General features: G+C 39.9%; 1 protein-coding gene across 1 annotated transcript; it reads left to right on the forward strand.

Moving 5' to 3' along the window:
* Positions 1 to 97: 97 nt before the first annotated feature.
* On the forward strand, positions 98 to 9,339 carry LOC101853627. Its single transcript, XM_035970445.1, has 6 exons — positions 98 to 561; positions 2,307 to 2,816; positions 3,653 to 3,739; positions 4,892 to 5,546; positions 5,851 to 6,028; positions 7,997 to 9,339. Exons 2-6 carry the CDS (start codon positions 2,307 to 2,309, stop codon positions 9,228 to 9,230), a joined length of 2,664 nt encoding a protein of 887 aa, XP_035826338.1. The 5' UTR covers positions 98 to 561; the 3' UTR covers positions 9,231 to 9,339.
* The last annotated feature ends 1,812 nt before the right edge of the window (positions 9,340 to 11,151 follow it).

Here is an 11,151-nt window from a genome sequence, read left to right on the forward strand (position 1 = left end):
AGGACTTGTTGTAAGTGGATTCCACTGTATAATAACTTGTCTCCTTTCTTTACTTTAGCTTTAGTCACGTTCTGCGAGAGGTCGGATCCAACGAGGACAACCAGCCGGTCCCGGCAACCTTGTTGAATGCGACACGCAATGTATAAATAAATTGGTAGACCGTCAAATTTATTTAAATCTAAACAAGTTGTCAGGCCTGTCCAGCAGTAGGCCTAGACTGGCAACTAAATCAGAATCATCGCGGTAGACTGACAGCTAAATCGGTATCCGAAATCCCGTTGTTACCGAGACTGTCGTGGACCCATTGCAGGTCCAGCCCAGTTATCAAGTTCATACGTTTGGCAAAATTCTCATTAGCCTAGCTGAATTAATCACACCGTCACGTATTTGGATCCAAAGCCAGAGGTCACATCCGGGAGGGTCACCCAATCGTACTTTCGTTTTCATTTCTCTCGCGAATTTATCTTGGCCTATCTTCTCAATACACCACAGGTGTACTGTTTCGTGTAAACTATAACAAGGCGATTAAAGTTAAAGGATCATGGACGCTTTTTAGCCCAGGTTTGTATAGTTGACTACAAGATAACGCATAGATCTACGTTTGGAACAACAGTAGATATCTAGATCTAACCAACAAGGAGTTCAAAATGAATCAATGAAACCGTGTTGTTACTAGATCTAGGCCTATTAGATTTGATTAGATAGATCAAAATCAAGGAAATCTAGATTCTAGATCTAGATCTAGACTCTACTAGAGTCTAGATAGATCTACTTACTGTGTTGCAAAGTTTTAAGCAAGTGTAGCCACAACTTTCACAATTGAATACCGGTAGGCCTACATAAAACTGGTAAATTTTTACTTTCACTCCCGCACTCGGATGCACTGCTTCGGGGGTCAAACTACAGCACTGTTTGCTGCACAGTTATCACACGTAAAGCCACTGTAACTGTCGCAAATCAATTATTTTCATGAAAATTTCAAATCTTAACTAATATATCAAATTATGGGTTGAAACAGGCCCCCCTGTAACCCCCCAGATTTTCTTTTACCTCAGGCTCAGGCCCCCCCGTGGAACCCCCCGATTGGTCCAAAGCCTGTCTATCTCGATTTTTAAGAACAATCAAATATTTCAAAAACTATTAATTTGCGACGGAAATGAAGTTGATATTCATGTTCAGCGCATCCATATTTAGTAGAAAATGGACAAATAATTGGTAGCTGAGTGTGAGGCGGGAAGGAAAGTAAAAAAAAATACCAACTCTATTCCCTCACCCCCAGGACATGTTACTCACGTATTTGCTGGTTCAGCTTAAATACCTGTACCTGTAAAGATGTTCTTGTGATATTGATTGATTTCCTAGATCTGGATCTATATAGAGTGAGATAGCAAATAGGCCTAAATGTTCGAGGTTGAACTTGCGGAGAAGGCTTCACTTTTATGGGGGGGAGGAAAGTTCCAGAGGCCCAACTGATAGTATCAAGGGCTGACTGTCCAGTCGGCAAGCAATGATCAAAACTTCACACCTCTCAAGTGCTATCCTAGCCTCTCTGAATAATGGCATGCATCAGTGTAAGGCCGACTTATACCTATTTCTTTTGCCACAAGTGCTTGCATCTCATATTCACGCCACTGTTTGACCTATTAAAAACAGAAATTAAATGATTGAACATCTCCTTTGTTTTCACCTTTAGCCCCACCCTTCGGCATAATAAGCATAATCAACCAGTGCCACCCCTCCCCGCGTATGAAATAAAATTCAAGATTTCATACCCACCCCACCCTACCATCTGCACCACTCAGGCTCCAGGCTCACGGATGGGGTAACATCTAACCCCAAGTCGCATCCCTTAAACACTTCCCCCCTGGGTAAAACAGGTTTCTGTTTCATAGAGTAATTGTAGAGGAATTTATCAAGGGGGGAAGCAGTGCAATTCTGTTATGACAAGTTTCCATCTTCAAAAGGTTTTCGTTAAGGCAGGTTTGACTGTACTTCAAAGATCATTGAGAGGCAGTCCTAGTCTTGTAAAAAACTGCTACTTTTCACTTCTCAATTTGCCTTTCTTTTTTTGAACACTTTGCTAGTGAAAGATGTGGGAAGATAGTCGGACGTCTTAATTCCATCTTTGTAAACTGAGAAACAGATAAACAAAATTTATAATTTTCTCTGATACGGATAGTTTGATTATTAAAGCTATGGTGATATTCCTCATTGTTCTTACCCTGTAATACAAATTCATGTTTGAAGTAAGGTGTAAGACCAAAATGAATTTGTCTTGTAAATAATTGGACATTGTTTTCTCACAGATGGATTCAGCTGCCATGAATATCTTCAGAGCTGTCTGCCACCAGGAAAACCCCCAGTTGCTCATCACCCCACACAAGTTTTGCAGTGATTTGTTTCTATCAATGCATAACCATGTAAATGACAGTGAAATCTGTTCTCCACACTCGCAAGTACTGTTCTCAAGTGAGCTGGGCTTACCTCCCTGTAAACTAATGGTCGCTGTCTCGATGACTGCTGCTGTTTTCAATTACTGTGAGTATCATCACATCAATGCAGAGAAACTGAAGCTGAGATTGAGTTCAACTAGCGCAAGTGAAAAAACAAGTTCAAATAAAGACAATGGTGGACTTCATATTGAATCAGTAGATCTTGCTCAAAGTGTGTATCAAGCAAAAGGAGAGGCAGCATCTTGCCAGTCTCCTACCTTTGATCAGGACTTCCACAATACAATTGGAAATGGTCTTAGTGTTACTGACTGGTATGGCCAAACACTTTTGTTTCTCCTTGAGAGAAAAATTGTGTTTACATTGGTAAGTATGTATGTGCTTTGGTGGCGTTCATCACCTTAGTTTTGAATTTCTTAATTTTAAATTGTGTATTTGAAGAAGGATGCCAATGTGAGAAGGAGGAAGATGGGTGAAAAAAAATTAAATTGTAGGTGTTTTTACTCCCCCATTGACAAAATTTAGATCATTTAGGAGACAGGCTTTGAATCTGCCTATCAGTGTTTCCATAGACCAGTGCGCAAATCATTACGTAATTCTATGTTTAAGCTAGCCTATCATTGTTCGTAGCCGCGAAGGGGGGAGGGGGTTATGGTTGTGACATGTCTATATCTCTGCTGATGTTCCACGTCCAGAACGCTTATGCCTACACCCGCCCCTTTCCCCTATACACACCAGTAACAGCCAGACATAATTATGCTGGCCATCCATTGCACCTCTCCCCAACCTCGACCTTCGCTAAGACTCATAATGTTTTATTTGTGTGTCAACGACGCACATGTTGGTGTGAAAGAAGGCTTCTGATTAGCCGCAAAAGATGTACGCATTAGGCCAGGCTAATCGTATTTATATAATGATTCATGGTGCAGGTGCGATTGATTGTCTCTTGGAATAGGGTTGATGAGTTTGGCTGCAAGAGAAAAGTGCATGAAGTCACATTAGCAGGGGCTGTACACCTGTCAAAAGATATTAGTTGAATCTGAGTTTTCTCATTTATGGATACGAGTTATTTTGTGATTTTAATTAGTTAAAAAAATTGGGGAATCCATTTTCTATCGTTAAATCCGAGTTTTTGTTGAATCCGGGTTCGTTATATATCGGAGTTTCACTGAATATGTTTTTTGCTGTTGTTTTTATTTCAGGTAACATTGCTACAGAGCAAATGTCAAGTCATTGCTTATGTGGCAAGGAAAACCTTGGTGACAGGAACTCGAAACAATTTCTTTGAAGTAAGAGTTTTATTTATTTGACATGTTCACTTTGATTTGCAGACCTTGGATGTATTTGTCAAATCTGTAGTGTATCTTTCTTAGGAAATTCCATTTTTTGAACACCATAAAGGAGAGGGCAGAGGTAGGGATGGGGAGATGTGGAAGCACTGTGGAGAACCAGAGGGAAGGAGGGGTTAGAATAGTTACGAGTTTCATTGTCTAGTGTAGTGGTTCTTAACCTTTTTTCGATTGAAACCCTGGGTTTCAGTGAACCAGTTTCTGGGGTTCAGTGGAGGTCAAGACATACATTGTGTTTGTGTGTTCCATTCACCCCACTTGTAGGGTTTAGTGAATGCATGATATAGAACTTGCAGCGTTCAGTGTCTCTAACAAGGTTAAGAACCACTAGTGTGGCATGTCAATTTTACTTTTTGCAAACACAAGAACTTTCTGGTTACCATATTGATTTGAAATTAATGTAAAATAAATCACATTGTGATATTTTGACCCTTTTAGACAACATTTACATCAGTGTATTTTTTGTTGTTGTTGTCCTAACATCCCCATGACAACAAAACTCAAAATGATCAACACCGTATTCATCCGAACACTTACCTATCAATGCCAAACATGGACCATGAACAAGACTTTAGAGCAAAAAATTACAACGTGTGAAATGCGATGCCTTAGAAAAGCAGTAAACAAGGCCAGGCTAGACAAAATTAGAAACTCTGTAATCTGAGAAATGGTGGGCACAAATGATGTCGTGCATCACATCAAACACCAAAGAATCAAATGGTTCGGACATCTCCTACGATTACCAATGCACCATCCAGAACAACGAGCCTACATAAAAAAATTTGGTGGCAACAAGGCTAGAGGGCAACCGAGAAAGACCTGGATAGATGGTGTCAGGGAAACATTAACCACCCACGGCATCCCCCTGACCCAAGCTCTCCGGCTGGTGACAGACAGACGTCTCTTTCTTCCCGCGACACCCAAAAGGGTGTAAGCGGTGGATAAAAGTAAAGTTGTAAATTGTCACATTTCTGTTTTGGAATACCGAGCTATTATTTTTGCTGAAAGTGAATTAAATATCATTTTTCTTTTTATGTGCTAGTAGGTCATGAATAAACATGCTTTTAATGTATTTCTGTTTGTCTTTTGCAGGTAGCAGACGTACTTTCTGCACTAGAGACTGATATTATACAAAGGACTGCTGAGGAAAGTAGTGAAGTGATAGATCTTCTTGTTCAGTTAATGTCTTTTAAGAGTTCAAACAGTGGTTCAGTACAAAGTCTCACATGTAAATGGATTGTGAACTGTGTCCTCGGAATTCAGATCAACATAACCCTTGAGACATCTGTTTGTGTGTCCCGTAGGATGATAGGTCTGCTCCAGCTCTGGAAATGTGTCCTCAAATATCTGTCACAGTGTTCATCAGACTTTGCAATCTCAAAGACACTTTGTTTGTTATTTGAAGAAAAACTCCTTCCTTTAGCTGATCATTTCTTTCAGCTTGAGAAACCAAGTTTGGGACACCTTGTGTGTATTCAGTATTTGAAAGTCATCAGCTCAATGTTAAGTCTTCAAGCTTTTATTCCTGTTTCGGTACATCAAACTGCTCTTTTCTTTTTGGAATCTTCACCCTCACTTTTCTCATGTGGGAGAAACAGTGGTCTGTTCAACAAAACTGACTTTGTTGGGAGCTCTATTGATGCTTCAGAATCTGGTCTGGAGACGGTGTCTACACTGACAAAGAGCTTTATTCTCGTCCTGTTTGAAGCTTCTGCTGTTCTTCTCCAAGGCAGAAAAGCTTGTGAAGGTGAGAGTATGATAATATAAAGACATCTTGCTCTCTCTCCCTCCCCCTTCCCCCCCACCCCTTCTTTTTTCCCCCTCTCCCATTCCTCCTTCCCTGCCTCAACAGCACTCTCCCTCACTTGCACCCCCCCTTCCTCCCTCCCTCTCTCTCTCTCTGTCTCTCCCCCTCTCTCTCTCTCTCTCTCTCTCTCTCTCTCTCTCTCTCAGTGTAATTTATTTGAGAAAAAAAACCCCTAACTCTTATCTTTTTAAAAACCTCCCAATGTGTTTTAGGGCATAAATTTTGTACGTGTCTTTCTTTACAGTTTCTCAACTTGTGGTGAATTCCATCCAGTTTTTACTCCACAATGTTTGTCATGTTGCCACACCAGTAGCTGGCAGTGCTCTGTCCTTGGATTGGTTACCAACAATGTTTGGCGATCAAGATGACAAGTGGATTTCTGCTCTTTTCTGTCTCCTGAAGATTTGGAGATACGGCATGAGGTTTCTATATTCATCTTTGTTAATGTAGCTTGAGTAGACGGTTGTAGTATTTGTTTCTGTTAATGTGTCTTGAGTTACAGAGTTCTGTAAAGGCTACACTAGGTAGCGTGAACACGGCCTCGCGGGCACTCGCGGCCTTCCGACCGCGTGGTATCGGTGAAATCACGGTTATGCCGATCGCTGTTTCTTTGCTCTTTCGCTATAAAACACCAAATGCCGTACACCTTGTAAAAGTTCAGCTTTTCCTCGTTACAATGGTGTAAGTTGTTTATATGTCTGATTATTAGGAGCTGGAGAATCGCCGACGAAAGCGAAGCCCCTCGCGGTCGGAATGCGTGGTCGGCCGGTTCAAAAATTGACACGTGTGCATTCAAATGCTTCATGGAACGAGTGATGATTAAATACCGTCTTTTCATTGGCGGAGAACTGTAGAGCTCTAAACGGGCTTTCCCGTGGTATATGTTTGGCCTTTGGCGTTTAAATAGAAAGCTTTTAAAAATGCTGTCAAAATAAATAAAGATCACTTTTTACACAAAATATATAAAATACCGGCTTAAAAAAGATAATAATGAAAAGATCAATTTATTTTCTATTATTAGAATAAAGTAATCAGCTTGGAATTTTTTAACATCAATCCTTCTGCGAGACTCGGAAAACATGTGACCCCGCACGTGGGGTATACTACAGTATAAGCCGACTCGCTCGCCGCGGGGGCCGGTGCGGCGCCTGCCAGGTCAACGATCGGTGTTTTTGTCAAAATAACGACAGATCATCGTGTTTGGAGTGATAAAAAACTGATTTGTAATGATCTCAGTCTTGAAAAAAATTAGGCTCCATATTTTGTTATAGTGATTGTACTCTGTTAATGTGGAGATGTTTAGTGCACTTGGTACTCTTTTATTGTCTGTCAAACATGGGGTTGCAGCCAGTGACTGACTTTAACAAATTTGATCAAATTTTAAACAACTACCATTTTCTTTAAAATTGACTGAGAGGTTAAAGAATGATACCAAAATGCTCAGTGGATATAGGCCTTTCAAATGGAACAGATAAATTTGGCATACAGCTACTTTGAAAATTTAGTTTCTGGTACTTACTACTCACAAGTTTTTGTGGTCCAGTATGGAGTCAGACCATGTTTTGGGGGACTTTTACAAACTTCCCTTGAAAATTATATGCAAAATCGAATGGAAGTAAAGTCGTACCCCGTTATAGGCTACTGCCTATCTTCGGACAGGCATGAAGTTGGCAGTACAACGGGGCTAGTGGTATAATGAGATCTTGATTAGTGAGCCAGTCTTGATATATCTTTCTGTCTTGCGTGTTAACCATATGCAGGGGGAAAAATGAGTAGCAACCAATTACATGTATAGCTTCAGCTAAACTTTAGGTGAATTCAAATTTATAATGTCTGCCAGATGAGAAGCTAAGCTTTAATGTGTCAAGGACCTTGGAGACATAGTTGTTGGGTTTTTTCTCGATACTCATCAGTCTTCGGGCCACATATAGCTATAACCTCTCATGTAGACTTGAACGCAAGTCTTACCCATCTAAGCTTCATGGGCACCTGCCGACTTTTAATTCATCAGGCTGATGTTTGGCAATGCCAGATATTTTGACAACAGGCTGAGGTGGCACAGTTCCGTTGAAGTTTCTCCGGACGATTTAAACATTTATTTCCTATTTCTTTTTTAAATATTTGCCAAAGCCTAAAAATAATAGCATTTCCATCATCAGGAGCAAATTGACAAACACTAGAAAATGTCGAGCTCCCAGAGCCATGTGTGGGGGGAAAAGATTATCAAGCCGCCACCTATAGGTGCCAAGTACATTTTGTAGTGTACCTCTGGTAGCCAAGTCTTTGGCAGTATGTCGGGGGCAAATTTACATTAGTTTGATAGAAATTCCTTGTGTAGAAATGAATATTGGTAACAGAAATTCCTTGAGTTTGCCTTTTTTTACTTTCAGACATGGCTGGCAAGAAGGTAGTGGCAGAGAAAAGGACTTACATCTTGCAGTTCTCCAAAACTCTGCTGGAGGGGAAAAAGATAAAGCTCAAGAAGGTTGTAATTCTGCGAAACAACAAAATGAATGCCTTACAAGCACCGGAGATTTGCATTGCATGGCACAGACTGGGCCATTTCAGTTTCAGGAAGTGGATTTACTGAGACAGATTTCTCCTCATAAACTTTTCTTACAATTTGCGTCTTTTATAGATCATGATCATTTAGTACTTGCTGATTTTCTAACTTCTCCGGAGACATGCTTCTTAGCGTATTTCACTGCGTATCTGCACGATTTAGAAAAAGACTGGTTGAATTTCACAATAACCTGTCAGCAAGAGGAGGATTCTGAATGTGATAAAACTGTTATTAAGCACAAAAATTCAACAGCTTCCTTGTCTGTGTGCCAGAGTCCTCTGTTGGCTCCACTGCAGTTTTTCAATGAAAATTCTAAAGATAACAAAGACAAGAATCTGGGACTAGAAGTGTTAAAAACAGATGACGAGGTATGTCCTTCCTCCCAGCATTGTCCCAGGCAGGAAAATGTCAGTTTCAGAAAAAGACCTAATGGTGATTTAAATTTTTATATGAATAACGTTACAGGTTTGTGCTCTAAAGAGACCACTGCAACTGCATTGAATACTGCTGCAAAAAAGCCTAATTTAAGTCTAGTGGTTTATACAGACTCTGATTCTTCCAGTTGTGCGGATGATGCAGGAGACAGTGGGGAAGAAGACTCAGATATAAATTCTATGTGTAGCGATGAAAACCCAGAAGGAAATTCCTTGTTTGGGAACAAAGACTCAGACAAACATTCCTTTTGCAGTGATGATAACACAGACAGAAATTCTTTGTGTACGGATGAAAATTCAGCGGCAAATATTCTTTCTTCTCTACTGAAGGATACAAAACAGAATTCAGAAGGTATTGTTAAGGAGAAGATGACAACAAAGAGTCTTAACATGCTTACAAGTCAGCCAGAGGAGTCAGCTATAAAAGAACAGGAGCTTCACACTATTCCGCAAGATAAAAATATTGACCATGTGATGGGAATGTTGATTCGATTAAGATATCACGTACAACGCCTGTCTTTAAACAATTTATTTCCGTATAATGCGACGCCAATTTTGAAACTGTTGACTTCTTGTGAAAATTGTTATGAGAATCTGACTGATAGCAGTGGGTATAAGACTCCCTAAATCCGTGCAAGAGAAGATGATGTTTTTGTCAGACAAATCCCTCGGGCCGGTGCCACTGACTGAAGTGTCTTTAGGCCATTCCCAAAGGGGGGACATTTCTCGTTCTAATGCACAGAGAATTGTATCCAACAATGTCATGCTCATAACTGTGCCTGAACTACAACAGGGAACTGCTGCTTTTTCTTTCCTAATCCTATCGTCCTTTTCCTCTACTTCTTTTGTATGTTAGTCACACTCTTGTGATCCGCTATTTCCGGAGTGCCTTGGTAGTCGAAGCAGACTTTGTACTGTTAAAGCTAGAGAGATGAGCAGAGTAAATCTGATTCCCTGTAAGGACTTTTCAGTTGACATCCAACCATGGCGCTCATTTGTGCAGTTGCAAGCGCTGAAGACCCTCTACTAAAACAAAACTTGTCAGACAATGTTTCTGGATTTCCATTTCTCATAAGGAAGATGTTATTAGCCGGTCTTACATCTACACTCTCTCACGAGATTTTTCAGGCTGCAGTCGGGCACAAATATCACGAACATGGGAAACTCAAAATCATGGACAGCTCATACAATCTGCCGTTCCCCAACCTACCCTCTTTGATTATATTATGATATCGGTTTACCAGAATTATGGATGTGTCTATAGTGAGGCATCGTGGTGAAATGAGGCGTTCGTCAAAATAATGAAATCAAAGGAAACAGCATTTTCCCGCCGGTTTGGCAATTTTTATCGACTTGTTGTTTTCTGGCTCAACTTCTTTTATGTCCATTTAAAAACATTTCTGTGTGGATTTTACTGAAAAATGTTGATTAAAGGCAAAAAAATGTAAATTTTCAGTCACCAAGGACTCTCAAGCTATGGAAGTTACCAAACTTTGGCTGCCATTTTCGTGTTGACTTTACCTCTGAAACTAGGTGATCCCCACCTCCTTCGAGTTCAATTGCAAATATCTCGACTTCTATTCAAAATAGATGAGTATTTTTTTCATCGAAAGCAAGGCAAATGGACAACCTTTTAGATAATACTAACTCCACATAGCATTCAATCCATGCAAGAGATGATGTTTTTGTCAGACAATGCTGACAAAATTGACGAGCGCCTGATTCGACAACGTCGTGACACAATTACATTTGTCAATCCCCCACATGTTTGAGTTATCCGTGCTCAACTGTGTTCAATCTTACTCAACTCTACATGGTCATTATTGTGTCAATGTGCTTCTCTGTACTCATTCTTACAACAGGCTCATTGATCTGTCATTCAAAGACATGTGAGACTGTCTTTATAAATATATTTATTGCTCTGTTTTCTTGTCTGTGTAACATGAAACATGATATTGATTCATTAATTCTGCACATGTGAACAAGAACAAATTTATGCAACATGACACCTGTGAAAAATGGCAGTATATTATGTACAGCACATGTTGCTGATCTAATATAAGATTTCACAGGTGACCTCGTGTGGAGAAGTCAACAAAACATACAATACATTCAAGAAGCAGTCCCTGTGGCATTGTGAAATATTTAAAACTGAGTTTTCAGCTTAAAATATGATCTGACACATTGTTTTGTGTTCTGCCTAGCACAGATAAGCACCTTGTTTTGAGCAACAAGAAAGATTAGCGCAAGATTCTTGTACATTTCCTATATATGCTTTTTTAGATTAATAAACACTAAACCTCAGCTTTCATAAATAAAATTGAAAAAAAAGTGAACAACGAAAAAATGTGCTTCACTTCTATGCATAGAAAAAGAAAAATAATTGAAGTGCACAATATTATGGTTCTGTATTCACAAACCAGATGATGCTTGCATCTTATATTATGTTAAATTGGACTAGACCTTTTCTCAGTATTGCAGAACCAGGGAATCTTTATGATAGGCCCTACCAATTCCCCCATTACCTGTCCAAGACAACTAGATCTTC

Source organism: Aplysia californica, unplaced genomic scaffold, assembly GCF_000002075.1.
Source record: "Aplysia californica isolate F4 #8 unplaced genomic scaffold, AplCal3.0 scaffold00269, whole genome shotgun sequence".
NCBI classification, from domain to species: domain Eukaryota; kingdom Metazoa; phylum Mollusca; class Gastropoda; order Aplysiida; family Aplysiidae; genus Aplysia; species Aplysia californica.